Source organism: Miniopterus schreibersii, assembly GCF_964146895.1.
Source record: "Miniopterus schreibersii genome assembly, chromosome: 9".
Classification (NCBI taxonomy): domain Eukaryota; kingdom Metazoa; phylum Chordata; class Mammalia; order Chiroptera; family Miniopteridae; genus Miniopterus; species Miniopterus schreibersii.
Window position 1 is genome coordinate 13078399 of NC_138118.1, and position 23988 is coordinate 13102386.

The following is a 23988-nucleotide window of genomic DNA, read 5'->3' on the forward strand; positions in this document are numbered from 1 at the left end:
ATTTTGCTGCTTTTGCCTGGGGAGGGAAGCAACTGCCCCACCCTGCAGAAAACCTCTCGCCCTACCCAGAGGAGTTTCTACAGCCTGAGGCTCATTAAGACAATCAGATTAATCAGCCTATAGGCAGAGGCAGACCTCAGGGTGCTTTGAGTCTTTGCCTAATCTGCTTCTGGACCTGGGCCTTGGAAAAACAGACTTTGGTGTGCATCTTGGTCCTGTCCAAATGCACCCAGCCCCAGCAAACAAGATCTCAAGCCGAGGCTTGTTGATAGCTCCAAACAGGGTACTTAGGGCCAGTGACAAACTGCGTCTGACACTGGCCTGCACAAGAAACTCTCCAAAAAGACTGAGAGTCCTAGCAGGCCTACCTAAAACATAGAAACAAACCCAAACAGGCAGCCAAAATGGGGAGGCAAAAAAACAAGCCCCGCCCGGCTGGGCGTGGCTGAGCGTCGACCTAGGATCCAGGCAATCTGGGTTCGATTCCTGGTCAGGGCACATGCCCGGATTGTGGGCTCAATCAATGACTCTGTCATCATTGATGTTTCTATCTCCCTCTCTCCCTCTCCTTTCCTCTCTCTGAAATCAATAAAGATATATTTTTTAAAAAAAAAGCCCCAAAACAAAGAACAAAAGAATTCTCCAGAAGAGCTAAATGAAATGGAGATAAGCAATCTCTCACATATAGGGTTCAGAATACTGATTGTAAGGATGCTCAACAGCATGAAAAGGATATGGAAATGATGAAGGAAATTAAGAATGACATGGCAGAAATAAAGAATACATTGGAAAGAATACACAGCAGATTAGAGGAAGCTGAGGATCGGATCAGTGAATTAGAAGACAGGGTGGAAAAAAATCACTCAATCAGAGATCCAAAAAGAAAAAACAATTACAAAACAGGAGGACAGTTTAAGGGAACTGTGGGACATGAAATGTAACACATAACAATATTCTCATCATAGTAGTGCCAGAAAAGGTTGAACATAAACAAGGGTTAGAGTACCTGTTTGAAGAAATAATGGCTGAAAACTTCCCTAACCTGGTCAAGGAAAAAGTCACACAAGTTCAGGAGGCACAGAGAGTCCCAAGCAAGAAGAATCCAAAGAGGCTCATGCCCAGACACATCATAATTAAAATGCAAAAAATTCAAGAAAAAGAGAGAATATTAAAAGCAGCAAGAGAAAAGCAATCTATTACCTACAACGGAGCTCTCATAAGGCTGTCAGCTGACTTCTCATCAGAAACTCTACAGGCCAGAAGGGAATGGCATCAAATATTCAAGGTAATGCAAAACAAGGATCTGAAACAAGACTACTCTATCCAGCAAGACCATCATTCAAGATAGGTGATGAAATAAAGAGCTTCTCAGACAAAAAAAGGCTAAAGGAATTTATCACCACCAAACCAGCATTGCAGGAAATATTAAAGGGACTGCTAGAAGAAGAACTAGAGAAACATAGGCATAAAGAATTAAAATGGCAATAAATAAGGACCTATCAATAATAACCTTAAGGACTTTAAGGGAGAGACCAACAGCAATACAGTCAATAGTTGTGGACTTGAACAACCCACTGACTTCACTGGATAGATCTTCCAGACAAAAAGTCAACACAGTGTCTCTAAACAGCACACCAGATCAGATGGATTTAACTGATATTTACAAGACATTCCACCCCAAAGCTGCAGAATATACATTTCTCTCAAGTGCACATGGGTCATTCTCAAAGACAGACCACATGCTAGGACACAAGTTCTCTACAAGTTCAAGAAGATTGAAATCATATCAAGCATCTCAGATCACAAGGGCATGAAATTAGAAATCAACTACAGTAAAAACACTCAAAAAAAACCACACATACAGGCTAAATAACATGTTATTAAACAATGAATGGGTTACTAATAAGATCAAGAAAGAAATCAAAAACTTCCTGGAAACAAATGAAAATGAACACACAACCCCAAATCTATGGGACACCGTGAAAGCAGTCCTAAGAGGGAAGTTCACAGCACTACAGGCCTACCTCAAAAAGCTAAAAAACTTTTAGTAAACTATCTACACCTACAATTTAAAGAATTAGAAGCTGTCCAGACCAGGGCTTTTGTTTGCTGGAAGTTTTTTTTATTACTGATTTGATTTCATCAGTTGTTATTGGCCTGTTCAGGTTTTCTGATTCTTCTTGATTCAGTTTTATATTATCTCACTCATATGTGGAATCTAATAAACAAAACAGACTGAGGAATAAAATAGATCCAGAGACATAGAAGCATGGAACAAACAGACTGATGAATCTCAGTGGGAAAGTGGGGGTGGGGGAATGGGTAGGGAGGGATTAATCAAAGAACTTATATGCATATACCATGGACACAGACAACAGTGTGGGAAGGCTGGCGGGGGGGGGGGGGTGGGGGGGGATGCAGGTTGAAGGGGATCAATGGGGAAAAAAGGGGAATATCTAATACTTTCAACAATAAAATTTTTTTTAAAATGATTATAGCATTCATAGTCTCACAAGAATTCCTTGTATTAATGGTTTAAATCAACTGTCAAAGCTAGCCTTTTAAGACTAAATAGAAGCACACTAAAAAATTTTTAATAATTCTTATGACGATCATGAATCAGAGCCTGGTTAGCCTGAGTCTACGTGTGCACTCTACATAAAGTCAGTCTCCCTCTCACTCCTTCTCATGTACACATACACACAAAGGTCAATGCAATTTTCACATGAATGCTACAAGCAGATAATAGCATTCATCACTACTCCTTGGCCTAACCCAGTTTGAGAGGAGAAAGGGGATTTGAACAGTGAACAGAAGATAGATTCTGGAAAGGGAGATACTCCTAGTATAAAGTGCAATTTGGAAGATTTTTAAGACAAAATGGAATGGATGAATAAAAATGATATAGGAATACCTACAACAAATGCAGATGATAAGAAGGGACTCAGGGAACCTGGAGCAATTCATTTGGAAACCAAGTATATAGGTTTCAAATGAAAAAAATAGCATGTATGACCTGATCCCATTTTCCATGTATATGAAATTATATTTATTTTGTTATGAATCAAGATCTTATATATTTTTAGTGAAAAAACAAAGTGAAGAGAATATTCTCAGTACTATTCCTTGAGAGAACAAAAGGGGGAGGTAGAGAAATACAAAAAATGCAAATGTAATAACAACAACAACAACAGAGAAGAGATAACTACAAGCTGAACTCAGGGAAAAGAACACTACACCAAGCTCCCTGAATGGATTAATGTGCTATGACTACTACCTGCTTAGGTTATACTTCTAAATATTCCTAGTATGTACAAATAAAGGCACTAACTAATAATACTTCAGGGTAAAAACATTAAATGTACTTATGCAAATAAACATGCCCTTAAAAAATAAAGCCTTTAGACAAAAGCAACAGACAATGGAGGCAATGAAACACACCGGTGATAAGTGTTGAGCAGAGATCTAAACCAATATACACAGTCATGGAGGAGCTTGTGGACGGTGAATATAGACAGCTTGGGAGCTGCCAAATGCAAACCTGCCTGAGAAGGGGAGGAAATGCAATGGCATGCCCACAAACACATCACTTGTTTTGTGATATGCTATAATCAAATGTCAGCAGCAAATAGGTTTCCTTAAGTTAACCAAGAAAGAATCAGGGAATGAAAGAGTGACAAGCCCTGGGCCAGCTCACCCTCCGAAGCCCGCCAGTTCATTTTCATGCTGACTTGCAACTGCCCCTGCTACGAGAGCCCCTGGGCCTGTGCAAGCTGCCAGCAATTCCAAATAGAAAGGCAGCCTGGCAAAATGACCAGTGTCCCCAAGGAGGAAAAACAACAACAAATGCATTCACACTTATGCTCTAAAATGGATTTTAACTTAAGTTTCTAGCAGAGAAATGAGGATGCAGTAACCTTTAGTGGCATCGAAATTCAGAAAATGGAAAATAATTTGGTAAACCACTGGTCCATCATGTAGCTTTATCCCTTAAGGTAATTAAATCCAGTGGAGATATTTAAGCTTAAAAATCACCCACTGCACATCCACACTTGATTTGTTTGTAGGAATCTGCATGAAGATTTTCAATCCAAACAGCTCAAGTTCCAAATACAAAATTATATGACAATGTCAACTTTCAAAGCCACTTAACTAAAAATTTTTTAACGTGTAGGTAAAACACTTAGCCCAGTACCTGGGACATACTGAGTGTTCTCTGAAATTATTTTTAATAGAACCTTTTTATCCTGTGAACAAAGAAATCTCAGAAGGTATTTTCAAAATGCTTTAATGCAGCATTTTCAGTAAAGTGTTGTTTCCTTCATAGAACCTTTATAACCATGTAGATGACAAACTTTCTGAATATGTTCCATTGACCCAAAATACAAGAATACAAATACAATTCACACACACACACAATCCAGAGCTGTCTTAGAATTTCAAAGATTTGCATACCTTACCACAAGAATAGAAAATATTGTCTCTCGTTTCTATATGAAAATGCAATACTTTATTTTCTGTCCTTCACTTATTTAAAGTCTACTTACAAAGCTATAATTATGGAAGCTAGGCGTAGTCACTGTCTTCCCCCTATTCTACCCTTACTAAGTGGTACTCAAACCAACTTGAAGATAATAGTCCTCAATGCAACATTTGGTCTCTAGAACACCAGTTTAGAAACCTGACATTTATCTTATCTTGCTTTAAGTAGCCTGTACCATAAAATTTACACATAAAGAAAAACTTGGTGAGGCAGCAGTCAACTCAGCAACCATCACTGATGGTTAATTCTGTTGTCCTAGGGGTCTGGCTTCCAGGCACTTACTGACATTAAGGCTTCACGAGAAGAGAAATCTATTAACATTTATAAATGAGCATCACTACTATCAAAAATACAACTAAACATTTTTTTTAAGGCATAAGAAATGGTTATTTCATAAGTTATTTCACCGTTTTCTAAATGTAATGACTTCAGAGCACTTTTAAAATAACACACTGATGAAACATCAACAGGAATTCAAGAGATGCAATTAAATCAAAGCAACAGCAAATGGTCTCATAGGTTAGTGGTTATGAGAAATTATCAAATTGGGTTCATAAGTGTGACTATATGTGACACTAAATAATGTCACAAATATAATAAAATTGCAGGACAAGACACAGCAGATGAAAGGTGAAGTAGACAACATACAGTGGAATCATTCATTGGTAAGTGTTACCTATACATCTACTCACAAATCATCATTCATTCATGCCCCACATGGCCTATCCTGTGACCTCCTAGAATTCTCAGGTATGCCACACCATTTCTTATAATAGGTTACTACAAGTAGATAATGAGACAACTAAATATATCTAGAATTTTTCTTATATATATTTTCAAAAATTATTTTTGGGGTGAAAGAGATTACTAGCAGGGAATTTTATTCACAGGGTACCAATTTTATCTAACAGAAAACTGGTATTCTATTCAACAAAACCGGAAACTGCTCCTATAAATAACAGAAATCTGTTTGGGAGTTGAAAATAAGTATTTCCTTTAGGATTATGAAAACAAGCAAACATTTACAAAACGTTTTAACACGAGACTGAACAGGACAGCATGTTTTGCTATTGGAAACCTACCCATTAAGAAAACATAAATTCTGAAAAATGTTTCCATAAACTCAGAAAGCAGGTCAAAGCACAGCTAAAATGTACTTAACCAAGAACTGTCTGGTATTTTAAAAAATTTTGCCTTCTGATGACAGATGAGTCTACAATAAAAGAAATCTTGATAATTAGAAACTAGTACCTGTAATTTTTCTTTCCCAAGTGTCTATTTCTCAATTTCATGTTAGTTTAAATTAGGAAATTATTATCTCATAGTTAAGTGTTTGTCTTCAGCCAGTCTTACTCAGGCTGATTAGGTGGAAAGATCTAGTTTTGTGCTTTAACATCAACCAATGGAAATGTTTTGGAGAAGCACCAAAGCTGGCCATTCTCAACAGCTGCTTCATTGAAGAAAATGCTAGACAGGAAACTACTGGTCTTTTTTATTTTTTTTCATTTGGGGAGGTAAGTTACACAAAGGTAAATAACATTAGTAACTGTTTCTAAATAGAACTAAGGTTCAAGCCAAAAAAAGAAGGAAAACTTATAAGTATAAACAAAAGAAAACACAACCTGATAACTAAACCATCTGCTAGCTAATGAAAATGCTTATTTTGGCAACAATATTCCCTAAGAAAGCAAATGTCTGCCACTGTTGAGTCCAAAACAAATATTTCCTTCAGGAATCTGATAATTAGTTTGTCTCCCTTAAAAAAGCATTTTTTTTTTTTTTTGGTAGTAAGACAACATAAACATTCTGAAAATGTTGCCTTAGCCCACTTTATAGATGCAGTAAAAAGATAAGACTATTCCAGAGAACCTTTCTCCTTTCCTATAGTAATAATATATAAGAAGACATCTATATTTCTTTATAATATATAAGAAGACATAAGTCAAACAAGTTTTTAGAACAGTCTTAAATAAGAACACCAAAAAAATCTTTGGCTGCAAACAACAAAGAAATGGGCCTTGAAACCCAGAAGAGGGCCAGTGACTTAAAGCCTCAGGGCTATTGACAGTTTGGTACTTAGACAGGCTTCCCTAGAAAGCTGCAGCACAAGGCAGGACCAAGTGCCTGGAGCAAGAACCGCCCCCCCCCCCCAGCTCCTCAGTCTGTAGCTAATCAGTGATCAAATCAGGCAATCAAAAATGCCCATTCTTAAAATCAGTTTGCTAACACGATATTGATCCGACCCAGTCAGGTGCCCCTTCCCCCTAAGGAAAGCAAATACCTATAATGCAGACTCAGCATGCTCTCACCATTAAAGCAGGATGCTGTCTACTTCCATTCTCCCTTCATTACTTTACTGCCAGGGCGATTGCATGTTTTTATTTAATAAACCTTCATCAGCTCAAATGAAGGGTTGTTATTAGTTGAGCTAACAGCCAAATGATAATGCTCCAGAGAGATATCCGTGCTTGTTGGTGCATTAACAAAGGGAGGAGAGGGGCTGAGGTCAAGCACGCGTCAATGTAAATGAGGCGATATTAGGTACTAACAGCTTAATGCAATAGACTGCCTGGGAGATAATGGAATTTCCAGGATAAAGCAAATGAGATGAAGTTATTGATAAGTGAATGAAGGGAGGGGGCTGTAAGATAAAGTGCTGTCAAAAAAAGAAGGCCTTTTACTTGTGAATTTCTTCCTTAAAGTATTTTCAAATCTATCTTAGAAAACAAAACTCAAAAGAGACCAAATATGACTTATAAAGCTTCATGAAACATCTATTTTATTACTGCAGTGGAACAGATTTGTTCTAAAAGCATACCATTGTATTAAGCTATTCTTAAGCTTTCTTTGGAGTTCCTCCCTTATTTTTGTTTTCATCTTGTTTCCTTTTTTTAAAAACATCAAGGCATTCTTATCACAAATAATTCCCACGTTTTATTAACACAAAGGTCTAGGGAAGGGGAGCCAGGTCTTCTAAGACCCAGTAGCCCAAGCCTCACAAAATGACAATATCTGAGAAATAAAATATTAGAATTTTCTATTGTCAGGGGCCCTTAAAGGCTGTCAAGACAGAGACCCCACAACAATTTTACAGGTTCAAAAAAAAAAAAAAGTGAGGCCCACAAATGTACTTTTTTCCTTAACCTTTATTTTTCTTCCAAATTACGAAAGTAATACATGCTCAATCAAGAAAATTTGAAAAACACAAAATCACAAAGGAAAAAGATGGCCCATATTCTCAATAGTCAGATAAAATAACATATTTTAAACTGACTCCTTCCAGTCAGTTTCCACATAAAGTTTTTGTGAAAATACTGTTATTTTTTAAATATGTTTTCATTTGGCACTACATTGGGAACATCTGCCCATCACTAAATCTATAATCTTTAGTGTTTTCATACTAACCCATTATATGAATAGTCCACACATAACTTAAACCAATTCCCTATACTTAAGTAACTGCTATTTTCTTACTTTCATAAATCTTACTGTGAAAATTGTTCTTGTATACACATTTTTGAACACATAATTAAAATTCTTCATTCTTTCCTTAATACAACAATCTAGAAGTAGAATTCCAAATCTAAAGTTATGCACATATTTAGGGCTTCTGATGCATAACGTCAAATTAAGAGCCTTTTTTGTTCTAAATGGACTTAAATCTGTTCACAATTACTTTCCTGATGAAATTAAACCATACTTAACACCTTATGAGAAAGATAAAATTGTATTTGGTTATGGAAAAGCTCATGAAAAAAAATCCTTCTTTGTTTCTAATCTTATGATTCCTCTAATTCCCAGTTCCCATCAGGGTCCCATAAAGAGGGCATTGAAACCTAGGTTTCTACTCCAAAATACAAAAGAGACCACTAAGAAAGTTATTCTCATTTACCAAGTGTCCCAAAGTCACTTACATTTGTCATCTTGTTATTCTGGGACAAGAAAAAGTTACAGAACAACTGTCCTCTTAAGAGTTGGCAAAGGAGGTCTCAGAATCACTTCAGACACAACACTGAAATCAAGACAATTCGCCCACACTCTGCAAGAGCCCCAGATCCATTAGAACTGCTCAGCACTTATACAGCTCTTTACCAACATGAACTATTAAAATCCCACAAAAGAATGTGAAAGGAATATGGCTTTTTTTCTTTTTTCTTTTTAAGAGCTAGGCAACCACAAGTAATCAGCACTGGGATGGATCTCAGAGATAATAGACTTCTTTAACAAGCTCCTCCTATCTTGTCAAGACCAGCAAAAGCTACTGATCAGCATCATCAAGTTGAGAGAGAGGGCTCCCATCAACAGCATGCATTGTCATCTGCTGCAATTTACACATATCGAGGGTCTCCATCTGGCCACAGACTGACCAATCAAAAACCTATTCAAGTAACTCTATGTGAGGCTGAAACCAGAATATGAGGAATATTCTTAGATTATTCCTCCTAGAGACTCAACTGCATAAACACGTGTGTACACACATGCGTGCACACACACACAGAATCAAGCCAATTAAAACATGTATGCAGTAGTGATGGTAACACTAGGCCAGAAGTGCTACTCAATGTAAACAAGCCCCAGACTACTGCTTTTTCTTTTTACGTGGCACTGTGACAGTAATGATGACAATGCTAGCTACACATTTTAAATTTCATATTGCCTTCACATGTACAAAATTTCACTTTTATTCTCACAACCACTCTAACACAGACAGAGTATTTGTATATCCACTCTATAAAAGGGGATACTAAAAAACAGGGCGAGAAAATGATTTGTCTAAGCTCACAGAACTGGCAAATTGTTGGGTCAAGACTGGAATTAAGAAGGTCTGGCTTTTAAATCCATTTTGTTTGCACTATCCCACACTCTACCTAGCCACCACCTGTCAATAAATAAATTTGTGCCCAAATTTCAATCCATTAAATCCTGGTAATAAGTCAGATAAGAAGCCACAGTAAAGATGCAGGAATCAGGGCACTACGATGACAGCTGTGAACAGTTCCAAGTCAGCCCAAATTTAGAGAGCATCTACGTTAACCATTAAACAAAACTCCTATTAACCAAATAGTCACACTATAAAATCAGAATAAGAGTCATACACTCATCAGCTCTATCCAAAAACTGCAACACAGGACAGCAACAAAGCAACATCAGTGAGACTACTTATGCACATTTGTACGTAAATGTGAATATCTCAATGTGATGTCTGTATTATGCAAATATTTGGTTTCTAACTACTTGGAGCAGGTATTAAATAAAGTCAAGGGCAATTAGTTTTGCTTTATTGCATAGCATAGGCTACACCCTACAGCAATGGCTCCAAATCTGTCTATAAACTGGAATCACCTGGACAATGTCAAAAATTACTGAAGCTAGTGTCCCACCCCCAGAGATTTCAATGTAATCAGTCTAGGCTGTGACCTGAACTTTAAGATTCTTTTATTAAATTTATTTAAAATTTGTTTCTATTTTTCTATTATGGTTGACATACAATATTATATTAGTTTCAGGTGCACAACACAGTGATTAGACATTTCTATAACTTACAAAGTGATCATCCCCCAATAAATCTAGTACCATCCTGGTACCATACATAGTTATTACAATATTATTGACTATATTCTCTATGCTGTACTTTACATCCCCATGACTTGAAGGATTCCCTAATGCTCAGAGTTTGGGAAACACTGCCCTACAGCCAAGTGATCCAATTTAAAATTTCTAAATATACAAGGTTTAGTGCAATAAAATAGAACTTCTAGTTGCTTTAACATAATATAGATAGGCAGATAAAAGAGCACACTACAAGGGAAGGAAAGCTAATACAATAACCTGGTGCCTATCCAACAGTGTACTTTTAGAAACTCCAGCCTTCAAAAACAAATCTAAATAAAAGGGGCAGTGAGCAGCAAGCAAAAGAGTTGCTGCAAAACCCTGTACTTTCACACTCTAGGAGAAACATAAGCTGCCACACTAAGTCTACTCAATTGTGGATGCAAAACCAAGGTTACTTGTTTAATAACTTTATTTTCAGCTTTTCCTAAATATTTCTGAAAAGAAGATGTAAGTGTTTGAGGGAATGGAAGAGTCCCAAATGCAGCCAGAAGCAGCTACAGCTGACCACCCTGTCCTACTTCCACCCCAGTATTCCTGGCCCCCCTTTTTTGTTTTATAATGATACAAGCGACACTGTTTATCTGTCCATCATCTGTCTCTCCCAAATAACATGTAAGTTCCTCCAAGGTTAAGACCACCTTCACAGATACATACATTAACAGCAGAAGTGATCACAACAGCATCATCACATCCGTTTGTCTAGCAAAATACGTGCCAGATTCTTTTCTGACGAGTTATTAGTACAGAATCCTGGCATTGGTCTCTCAAGTCCATATTCTACACTAGGAACAGATGGGTGTTAATGGTGACTATTTCATTATTAATCACTGATACATTTTTTATCATGTTATAGAGAAATCTATATGGAATATTGAAACATTTTTGCAAAGTCACTGAACCACTTTCAGGATAAATTCAATAAGTTCACTAGATTGTCCCAGCTCCTGATATTTATAGAGCTTTCATCTCAATACCATTTCCAGAGTCATGATGAGAGAAAACAGTCCTGTGAGATCTCAGAAAGTTTTAAGTCAGATGAAAGGGCTGGGTGTTTAGGCCCCTTTTTCTTACTTGGACGTTAATCATTTGATAGTGGGTGCATGATCACCTCTTCCCTGACCTTAATATGAAAAAAGGAGAATTAGTCCATTTGCTAATGACAAAGTTTTACTGGCACCAATAGAAGCAACCTCACTGGCCCACCGTTCCTGCTATCAAAGTAATGACAGGAAGAAGATTTTAACATCAACTACTCTAACACTGAAATCAACATTTTCAATGAACCTCCTTCCAACAGTGAACTGCCTTATATCTAATTATGATACTCAGCAGAATAACACATTTAATACTTTGAGATTTTGCAACAAACTGATCTTGGATAGTTTACCAACAAATTACATTGCTTATAATTAGACAGTCAATGGGTACCCTATGAGCACATACTTGATGCAGGCTGAACAGGTAACTGAAGACACAGAATCTGAAATCTGTCCATGTCAAGTCCCAGAAATAAGGTACAGTATTACTTTGGGGTCTTGCTCACCCATTAGTGCATGTGTTAGAGTATACTAGACTTGTTTTCTGAGAAAAATCCTATTTATCTGCCTGCAGTAATTACTCTGATTGTATACAATGTGGAATAGTCTTTCATTCAGATAGAAATCTGCCTCAGAACAGTTTTTAAGATTTTAACATGGGAGCCATCACTACATCCTGTCTTATAGTATCAGTAAAAATAATCAATTAATTATAAAGAACATTTCTAAGCACTTATTGTGTATACTGTGCCTACTTTACAGGTATAGCTTAATATCTCTTAATCTCTTCAACCACCCTTGGGGGTATTATTCTCAACTCCAACTTTCAGCAAAGTCAAGTTAAATAATTAGTCCTAAGTCATCAAGTCAGTAAAAGTCAAAGCTGGATTCTGCACAGGTCCATCTGACCTACACTATACATGCTGACATTCACAACCTTGAATGTTGTCCAACAATTGCAAAGGTAAGCCAAATATATTACAAATATACCTATTTTCATTATAGGGACTTAGAAACTATACGATTAAATAGCTGCCTTGCTTTCTTTATCCCCCAGATGCGGCCACATTTTCACAGTGTAAGTGAAATAATTCCACCATACCATTCTCTCAGCAAAGCACTCTGGGACCCTCTGGGGAGAAGGCAGCTACATAAATATAAGTTATTATAATTATCATAATTCTTATCTGACTATATAGCCATGGATTCTTTTTTAAAAGGCATATAAATAATAAAAAGACAAAATGATTAAAAGACATTCAAAATCTCTCCACTCTCTGGAAGACTTAGAAAGGAAAAAAATTATTTTAGTCACAAGCCTGTGACTGTCAGCTGAAGTGTCTCAAAACTACTCACACTGGCTTGGTTCCCACTGATTGAATGAAACCATGAACTGACTTCTATGGGTTGATAAATCAGAACCTGTGTAAGTGATTTTCGAAGCTTATCTGTGCAATTTCAGTTCGATGCAGACTTCTACAAAAATTTCCCTCAAAAAAAAGTTCATAAAAATATTAACTCTCATGAAATACCTTCCTGGTTAGCTCATGCCACTGGGAAGCGGTTGCTATTCTTACATTACTAATTCTTCCCCGAATTAATCAGTCATTGTACATTAGAACCAGCAGCTGGAGTGTTCTGAGTGATAATGAAACCTGTAACAAGGCATCTTCAGCCGTCTTTTCGAGACAATAAGGGAATTAAAATTTCAATTTAAATGCAGAGGTTTGAAACACGCTTCACTGGCAAAATTACTTCAATTAATGTGAGTGGAATACAAAGGACAGACTGCAGAAATGTGATGCAGCAACCAGAAATTATGTCATTAATGTGCTTGCATCAACCCAGCACAATGACTGCAAAGGTCTAATTTAAACCGTACATATCACAAAGCTACAGGCTACACTATAAATCAAGTCTCTGATTTCAATGTGACGGATGCAGGCTCCTTGTTGGATCACATTTAGCTTTTTGTAAGCTAACAGTAGCTGTTTACCTTGAAGAAGGAAACAAAAGGCCATGCCTATTTGCAGACATTGCCAGTCATGACAATTTAATTATTTTATGCAGTACTCAGGTTATCGCATCAAAAGAACTAAATATCCTATCCAGAAGCCAAGTCTAGAGCTATCAGACCAGGCGAATGGTGAAGTGGGAACTGCAGGAGCTGACAGGAGCCAGGGTCACCTCTGATTTAGTTACTCTGGATTTATTAACCTGACTGGGGATTACATTACTGGGCCTGTGCACCTGCCTTAAAATAAAAATGCAAAACCTTCTGTTAAACGAATCCAAGGAAATCAGAGGGTTTTGAAAAACTAGATTATTGTGTCTTCATTGTCCTCTGATATCTTTTAGCACATTTCCATTTGGACCCTTCAGATGCCTTAAGTAGATTTTACTTCTACCACCACATAACCTGAGGAAAGGAAATGTGATTATTTTCTCATATGAAGTCCACTGAAAGAGCAATTACAGACCTTACTTGTCACTCTTATAAACAAAAGGCTAAATTGAAGAATATTTCTGACCTTTTAAGCACACTTAAATCCTATCTCCCTGAAATCTTCACTGTATTTGAGGATATACGATGCCCCAGATCATGCAAAGCAACCACCTCATCTGGAAAATGGGGATGGTATCAGAAACCTATCTCCAACAGGGTTATTGAGAGAATCATATGTGTTAACAAATGTAACATACTTAAAATGGTATCAGCACATAGTGAATGCTCAAGACACATTAGCTATTATAATTATTTTTGTTGTTTAAAAAAACACACAAAAGATTAGAAACTACAGAACCATTATAAAGCAAATAAACAAACAAACAAAAAAATGGAGGTGAAAAATCAGACCAGAGCTTCTAGAGAGAGAATAAAATGCCTTTTTTCTGTTTAGTGATAGGAAACTCTTTCGCATAGTTACCCGTCTAACGATCTGTGAACTCTGATGATATGACTATGGCAAGTGCAGGGTAGACAAAAGTAGGTAAGATATAGCCCCTGCCTTCAATGACTACTGTGTAATATAAAACAACAGTATTATATTACAAAGAAACACATACGGCTTATGAAAACAAAGCATCTGCTTGTGTTAAGTATTCTTACCAGAATAAAAATAAGTATATATATTTTTAAAAGAAAAGTATTTGATTCTCTGGGACATTCAGAGATGATGAAATTTATGCCAAGTCATAAAGAATAAAGCATCATTTTCCAGGCAGACAGGATTGGGATTAGTTTCAGGGAAATGTATGATCAATTAAAAAAGAAAAATCTATAGTATCCCTATAGAGCAGCAATAAATAGCTAGAAATTGCAATTAACAAAAAGCCATTGTTTTAACAAACAAAAATATGATACTCAGAAATAAAACAAAAAATATATAGTCCAGTATCTCTAAGGAATACATTATTATAAAGAACATAAACAAACACTTCAATAAATGAGAGACATATCCTGTTCACTGAAAGGCCTGCATTACAACGATAAAATTCTCTTAAATTTAATCAAAATGCCATCACACTTTTTGTGGAACTTGACAAGCTGATACTAAAACTGATATGGAAGAGTAAAGTGCCAAGAATAGCACAGACAATTCTGAACAGCAAGGTGAGGGAAAGTCTTCACCTGCTGTCAAGATATATTATAAAATTATAGTAATTAAAACAGCATGGTTTTGTTACAGATACAGATGAGACCAACTGAACAAAATAAAGAGCTCAGAAACACCCATGCATATGTAAAAACTTGGTATGTGACCAAGATGGCATTAAATCAGTAGGGAATGGGTTCAATAAATGGTCTGAGCCAAGTAGCTATTTATATGGAAGATAAAATTAGGTCTCCAGTTCATACTATATATGAAAGTAGATTCTAAATGGATTAAAGAAGAAGGCATAGGAGATTCTCTTTATGACACTGGGCTAGAAAAAAAATAAAAATAAAAATCACATAACGGAAAATAAATGAGAAACTTTATTGCATTAAACTTTAAAACTTCTTCATAACAAAAGACACCATAAACAAAGTAAAAAAGATACTCCACCAACTGAGAGAAGACATTTACAATCCATCCAACAGATAAAGGATTAGTATCTAGAATATATAAAGAACTACAAATAGCAAAAAGGAACTTCTGAGAAGTGCATCTCATACACTCAACCCTTTTCTGAAGGCGACTATTCTTCCTTCCCACCCCCAACCATACAGTTTTAGTTGGAACTGACACTTACAGTGCCCAAGCAGGCCCAATCCAGATCCTAACCCTGTATTTTTTTTTTTTAATCATCACCCGAGGATATGTTTTCATTGATTTCAGAGAAAGAGGAAGGGGGAGAGAGAGGTAAACATTGATGTGAGGAACATCAATTGGTTGTCTCCCATATGAGCGCTGATGGGAATCGAACCCACAACCTAGGTTTGTGCCCTGACCTGGAACAGAACCTGCCACCTTTTGGTGTACAGGATAGTGCTCCAAATAACTGAGCCACCCAGCCAGGGCCTACTTCTGTATTTTTTAATTAGAAAAAAAGATTATTTTCCTCTGCAAAGCTGAAGAGATATAGGCTACAGCCTACACTCCTTCTTCTCCCCAAACACCCAGACCCCACCCACAGTGGAAGAAACATCTATAACAGCACAATGAAGAAGACACGCAAAAGAAGATATTCCGCATGCCTGTCCTTTTAACAGACTGGTTACATGAGTAAAGCAATTCTTTTACCTAAGCTGGAGCTGGATTTCTGTACCTTGCAACCAAGAATTTAAAGACGTATTTAATGAGATTCTTAAGAAAATAAGTCAAAAAAAAAAACACCAAAAAACTATTCATTATTGATTAGCTCTTTAGTAAATAAATTAGCACTTAATAAAACCATAAAACAAAAATCTGAAATCCTAAAAGAACAAAACACAGAAATAAATGCTAACAACCTATTTTTAATATATGGCACTTATTTAAAAGCAGGCCCACTACAAAAAAAAAAATGCTAAATATATTCTCTAAGCTTATCTACTCTGATTGCTGAATCCTAATCATTTAGCACATACACGCATCCTAATGCTATACCAAGAGGAAAGCTGAAAGGTGACTATTTTTCTTTTTGGTCAGACCACCCTATAGTCATTATTCAGGAAGATGTCACTATGAACAAGATACTGAAAATGGCCAATTCTTTTGCCACTCCCAAGAGCAGACCATGACTAACCTCCTTCCACTGTGGCAACTGACTATTTATGCCCATCACGAATCAGGTTTTAGAACAGAATATCATGGCCCATCTCACCTCTAGGCTACCAACCTTCCTTAAAAGCTCCTTACATGTGTATTTTCATTTTTTATTCATCTTCTTGATGCTCAGCTACATGCACCACCAGTTGCCACCTTCTCTGAATTTTCATTTCAAATTCAAAAAGTGGCAGACTAGGCTAACATAGAGGCTAAAGGCGAGGCTGTGGAGTACTCTTGCTTGACAAAGGTACTTCCAAAATTTCTTTCTTTCTTATCAATTTAAAGGGAAAAACAAAGCCCTAATGTAAAAATTCCTTCAAAGAATTTGTGGAGCATCAAGTTTATAAATCTCCCCAAGTTCTCTTTCATGCACGTTTCATTCTTTAAAATAGGATTCATTTACTATCTTCCTCTGAAGCTAAAACACCTCTCATTACTATTCCAACATGATTAAAGTACTGATTTCTTACCATTGTTCCAAAGGCAGGCAATACATAAATAATAATCTCCTCCCCATTTCAAACACTGAATTTAGAAAGAGAACCAGCCAGGCTTCACCTGCAAAGGCCTGAGAACCCCAAGAGGGCAGTGTGTAATGTGCTACATGAATTACAGAACTCAGAGAACAAAGGGAGTGCTTTGCTATCTTAGCAGAAACGGCCATTAGCTCAGGCTGTTCCCTTACCAGCATGTCGGTGGCGCTGAGATAGTGCTTGCTGGCCATGCACTGTTCCAGCTTCTGAGGCACCTGCTTGATGTTCTCAATTTCATCCAGCAGGTTCAGGACATGCTTATGTTCGATTCCTTCAATCCACAGTTTCCGAAGCTCATCCCTTTTGCAATGCAACAGCATCTTGCATGAAAGCAGATTTTCTTTCACCTACAATTAAACAGATTCAATCTTGGGTCATTCCAAAGTCTTGCCAGCCTCAACCCATATCCAGTTAGTGTTCTTTGTTGGTACCACTGTAAGTAACAAATCCTCATTCACACGCCCACTTATTTCCCTTGGTCAGTCGCTTGCAAAATTCTAACTCTGATTCTGACACCAACTCAATTGAGTACATCTCTGTGTCCGTATTTTCTCTCCTGTAAAATGAGAAAACTACTCCCAACCTACCTGTGAGTGCATCTAGAAGAAATTACGTAGTATATAAAGCACTCTGAAAATATGAAGTACCACACTGATGTTGACATATCCAAAAGGAAATGGCTGATACAAGAGTCTGCCTATTATTTCTTCCCCATTCTTTCTTGCATCTTCCCGATTCCACTGATAGGTCACTTGGTCCTTCCTTCTAGATCAAGAACTTCAGCTAAGGTTTACAACCAAGGAACTGACATTCATCGGAACTGACTAAAATGAAGAGAAGACCAGTTTCCAAAAAAGAATAGACACATCCAGAGATAATCTCAAAGTAAAAAGAACTGGTACATACCAAGATTTTTTACCATGTATTTTGATTTTTAGATATTAAGTAACACAATGGCAAGCATTCTCACAGATGTGCATAGTGATCAGCACAGGCACAGCCCAACAAACAGGAGGCGGATGAGAGGAGCAGGGAAGGGTAGTCACAATGTATGCACGTGAAGAGTGTATTTACATTTTCTACCCTAATGAAAAATGACCTCTCACAATTCACAGAACTACTTCCATATACTTTTGCTGTTCCTTACATGTATTTTTATTTAAGTTAGAATTTAACACTTGTGTACAGCTTTGTATTTGGTTTTTCTTTGAGGTTCATCTCCAGTGTACCACTTGATGAGTTTTAGTAAATGCCTACACCTGTATAATCCAAACCATCAATATACAGGTCATTTCCATTATCCTAGAATGTCTACAATGTTTCTGATAATTAAAAATCTGTTGTCTTTCACAAGATCTGGGGTGGTGTTGCACATAATGACACAATAATTCTGGGGATTACGAAGCTAAATTTCAACATTTTTCCAAGAAACATGGAAAATATGAAGATAGAATGCTAACTTTAGGAGGTTTCTTGAGAAAGCATCTCATCTATTCCTACAACTTTAGGACAACACCTAAAATATACTTTTATGAAACTCTCCAATGTTAAAAAAAAAAAAAAAAAGCCCTTAATAAGGAGATTTTGTACTCTCTGAAAAAGCATAATGGAATAATTAAGTAGCTTTGGGGTGTGGAGGGTGAGAAATCCCTTTGAAAATCTGCTGAAGACAGTCCTAATTACCTGTACTCCTTCCTGCAATCCCACCAAGGTGGGATTTTTAAGTATAAACACCAAGAAAAGAAAGCAGAGAGGAGAGAATAATAAGAGATGACAACAAAACTTTGGAAGCTGGCAAAACAATGGGTGGTGTGTAACAACATTAGCAGAGCAGAGCAATCAGGAAAGTCTTAGCCTGGACTGGGGTTTGCTATCACTAATAGGACGCTCCAAGAACACTGAAGATAGGAACACAGGGTTAAAACTTTCTATAAGGAGTATTGTAAGCCCTAGATCATCATTAAACCACACAGAGAGGTAATTCACTCCCCCAATAATAGCCAAATAGGTTTATGATATGAAAGAACTGAACCAGAAAGGATATAGACTAGTAAATGCTGGATAGAAATGTACTGGATAGAAAACTGGAAGATGAAGTCAAAGTGGGTCTAAGGAACAGTAAGATCCTTGGCCCCTCTAGACCCTCAGCCTCCTTCCAAGACTGAGTCCAGCAACACTCAGCTTGACTTTTAGCCCCAACACAGGGAACTTATGGCTTTTGCTGGCAAAAGTAACCAAGTGAGAAAAACCTATAGATGGTGACATTTGAAGTTTCATCAAGGAAATTCCCGAGTCCCTACCCAAGAGTCACTAGACAAGCCCCGTAACGTGCCCTGAGCTTCCTATCAGCTTCGTAGTGCCTCCCTCTTACATACAAATAGTTAGCCAAGGATCACCAGACAGTCGAGGAAAGTCTGTAATATGGAAAGATAGGAATCAAAACAAAAGGAAAAAAGTACAGGAGGGAAGTGGGGGATGAACTATGCAGGAAACAGTTAAAAAAACAAACTATAATTAATATCCTTAGGAAAAATGAGAGGATATTACATCAAAGAAAAGAGTGAAAAGCAACTCTTCAAAATTAAAAAATATGATAGAAAAAATCTAGTACAAAGATTAAAAGATGCCCTTGAATAAATATCAAAAGAACACACCATAAAAAACAAGATATAGGTAAAAAGTAGGTAAAAGAAAATGAGGCATTGAACTAAGAAGTCCAATACTTGCCAAACAGGAGTTCCAGGGAAGAAAAAAAGAAAAAAATGCAGTGGAGGAAAATACCAATAAAATAATAAAAGAACAAAAGAATGAGCTTTCAGATCGAAAGGCACACCAAGTGTTCAAGACAACGAGGCAAACACAAGGCCCAAGCCAGGGCACATCATTCTGACATGTAAGAACACAAGGGATAGAGAGAAGTTTGTAAAAGCTTTGGGCGGGGGAGTCATACAAACGACTGTGAATCAGCAAGCATATCAGGATGCAAGCTGTCAAACAATAAACTCCACCTGCACCATCTCTCACCAAGCTACTGAAGAATGTGCTCCATCAATACAAGAGAAAAACGGAAGAAACCCAGAGTACAGGGAAAGGGCAGGGGTGAACCAATGCAGACCAAAGGCAACAGGATTATTCAACCACTGACTCCAAGAAAACAACAAAATTACACAAGCAAAAAGAGTACACTGGATGGCCTAGATGTAAATATTTATGTAGTTATAATAGAGTAGGCACTATTTAACCGAAAACTAGGAAGCAACTATATAGAGAGGATGAGGAAAGACATGGTGGGGTGAGGGAGAGAGTGGGAAGGGAATACATCCCATTTCCCACAGCTGAAAGTTCATATGCAATGTCTAAAATAGAAAACTAGTATAAACACATTACTCAGAAATATAGAAATACAAATATCTGAAGAGGAAAACTAAGAATAAAAGTCAGTGCCTCCGAAGTGCTGGAGTTGGAACTAGGGTAGGATAAGGTGGGGGAGTGCTGGTTTTTATCAGCATTTATGATTTTACCTGATTTTTAAAGTCATTCCCAGATCCTCTTGGAGTTCTTAGTCTCTCAGTTAAGAACTCCAGCTATTTAATCTACTGTATTTTAAATCTCAGTTAAAATCTGTTAGAATATGATTTCTGATATTCTACTCATATCACTTTGGTTCTATAAATCTCAACTTTTTCCTCTGTAATTGTTACTATGGAAACAGTTAAAAGTAAATTTTATGTCAGACAACACCCAACTAGGCTCTTGATCAAGAGAAACTTAGAGTGTCAATAAATCTTGGCAAACTCCTTCCTGATTGGAAAAAGACCATTTATAGCATTTCACACTAGTATATACACAATGGAATCAGCTCGCTTCTTACTGTTGCTAACTACATGAAGGAAAACTGAAAAGGACAGTAGCACTGGGGGAGGGGGACAGATGGCATCAAGCTGTGTGGAAAACGAGCATCACTAAAATTATCCCTTAAACCAGTTAGTTAAGCAAAGCTGCAGACATAAGAAGCTATAAGAACTTTTAATACAAAACTGCCCTGGGGATCAGGGTTTTTTTTATTACAAAGTCAGAGCTACAAAGAAATGTTATTTTAAAAGTTGGGGGATGGGGATGATACCAGTCAGCAATAAAAGGGAAGAAATATGAATCTCAAAAACATGCTGAGCAAAAAAAGCTAGGTGCAAAAGGGTACATACTGTATGAACTTCTAGAAAAGGCAAAAATAATTTATAGTTATCATTTCAAATCAGTAGCTGCTTCGAACAGGATGTGGGGGTGATTAACTGCAAAGAGGCAGGAGGGCAGTGGGGTGACGGAACACATTCAGGGGTATACACATTTGCCAAACTCACTGAACTATACTCTAAAAATACTGCATTTTATATTATGTAAATTATAGCTCAATAAATATGATTTTTTAAAGAGGGGAGAAACAGGGCTATGTCCATCAATGAATAACAATATCTAAACATGAGAAAGGCAAATTATATACATTTATCTCAAATGCCTGTTTTACTTTTATGAATGTGTGTCAACATTTTAATTTCAATCTATTTATCAGAACAATTAAAATTTTAAATTGTGTTACTTTGCTTCTTCCTTAAATAAATCCATGAAGAGGCAAGTTGTTCAAATCATGACATCAAAACCCAAGCAGAAACCCTTCCTCAAACACAAGTTTCCTCTGCTTCCTGAGGATTCCATAACTTCACAATTGCTCCTCACCACTTTTCAGCAACAGGAATTTCAGTTTCATATACAAGAACTGCAAGTCACTCTGATTAGACAATCTGGGAAAAAGAAGATAAAGAGAACAGGGCTCAGGAGGTTACAGTAAATACACATGTGAGGTGACACGGACAGCAGAGTAGTTGAGATTTTTGCAGCCCTGCCTTGGGAAAGGTAGAGAGAGGAGGAACACTACCTGGACCTCTGAATGACACTGTGGTAGCATTTCTGAGAGAAGCGGCAGAAATAGCTGTAAGAGAGGCTGAGGGATGTAGGCACAGGGGAGGTGGTGAAGTGTCAGCACTCTGAAGTCCTAAAATCAGAAAAGCACTGAATTTGGATCAAGAATAAAGGGGAAATGCCTTTGAGTGTGCATCTTATCTGTAAGTACAACAAATGTGCAAGCACCTCGCTAAAACAGTAAACTAACCCCCTGAAAGCTCCCCATATATAAGGGATAGTAAATTAAAATTAATATAACAAATTCTTCTTAATTCTAAAAGCACAAAATATAGTGGTATTTTCTCTTTTTTAATAGTAAAAATAAATCTACATATTTCATGAGTACTTTCCTGATGTTAGTGTCCAATCCATTTTTTTCCAAAATCTAATACAAAGTACGTAGAAGAATGAACTTCAGAAACACTGCTCACTATTCTCTTTAAAAGTCCTTTATAACTATAGGTCATTCTTAAATTACCCTCAAACTTATTCCCATGCTTCTATTCTCTTAGTTTTTTTAGCTACCATTTTAAGGTCTTAAATTGTCTGAGAGGCTCCACTCAACCCTTTCCAAGGGCAATACTTAACCTTTTCAGTTGCAGAGTCTGGATACGATACGCAAATAAATAGACACTGCTCAACTTAATGGAAACATACCTCATAGTTCCCGTGACTGCCTTAATGCATTGCAGACTCCTGCCTAGACCTTAAACTACAGTATCTCATTATTGCCCACTGTTAGCATGTCCATTTCTAGGCGTCCTTCCCTTTCTCATACAAGCAGCTAGGATTTTCCATCTTATATTAGGGTTATAAATAAATTCCTACAAAACTATATTGCTCTACTGTGACTTTATAAATATTAATTAAGGTTATTCCTCCATCTAATTCTATCTTGCAAGGTATACTTCCATATAAAAGACACAAAGTTGTTTTAGTTAAATGTCAATGAACAAATGTTGCATTATTCAATGATTAAGCCCTAACAACTTCACTTGAATGATCATGTATAATTATTTTCAATTACAGGCAAGAAAAATGAGTTAAGAGCTTGATCTAGTAGCAACAAGGCGGCCAAAATTGGGATGAAACATAAAGTGTTTGTACACATGTCACAACAGGGCAAGTATCTATGTTTTCCTGTCAGCCTACCTGCTCCTGTGATAAGCACTGGATGGACTACATAGTATCTTCAAAGAAATCTAATATCATCTCATCCACCCATTACCCCATGGAGGAAACCCTCAAATACCAATAAGCATCCCTGAACAGTCTGAGTCCTCAACTTGTATCGACCATATTAATTCATATTGGTGCTGCAGCTACTACTGTTATTATATGACCAACTGGACCCTGAAGTTCCCTAATGCAGTAACATCACATTTTAACCACTTTTACAATATATTCAACACTAATAGGACTGCCCAAGTATTTTGCTTATTATCCACATTACTTCACCTGATCAATCATACATGGTATTCTATTTGCCTTTTTTTTAATCTAGAAAAAAAGTCCCAAAAGGACCTGACTAATGTAAAAAATTTGGACCATCTGGGAAGAGTGTCAAATCTGTCAGCTCATATCATCCTCGAGGACATAGATTCTACCAATGTAACATAAATCCACACATGAAACTAATACCAAAATGGGAAAGTAAGAAGTTTTTCTTCTCCCATTTTTCAATCACTAAAGACTTTTTTGAAAAGAGTTTTAACCCTTTCTTGCACTTTCCAGTATTGAAGCTAATTCATAACACAGAATTATGTGACTTTTTTTTCCTTGACTACTGATACAATAAACCAACATTTTCTCTCTTGGTTTCCTTTGCTCACAACTGCACCATACTTAAAAATGAGGATGGTGCCCTGGCCGGTGTGGCTCAGTTGGTTGGGCATCATCACATGCACCGAAAGGTTGCAAGTTTGATTCCTGGCCCGAGCACATACCTAGGTTGCAGGCTCGATCCCTGGTAGGGGGCGTGCAGGAGGTAGCCAATGGATGTTTGTCTCTAACATCAACATTTTTCTCTCTCTCCTCCCATTCTTTCTCTATAAAAATCAATAAACTATTCT

The 23988-nt window shown here is 37.0% G+C and overlaps 1 protein-coding gene across 1 annotated transcript in view; it reads right to left on the bottom strand.

Moving 5' to 3' along the window:
- EXOC4 (exocyst complex component 4) overlaps positions 1-23988 on the bottom strand; it is a 643225-nt gene that overhangs the window by 594338 nt on the left and 24899 nt on the right. Inside the window, exon 3 of the mRNA XM_081147994.1 lies at positions 17113-17307. Within this exon, the coding sequence (XP_081004120.1) occupies positions 17113-17307 (195 nt within the window). The remainder of the gene's footprint in view (positions 1-17112; positions 17308-23988) is intronic.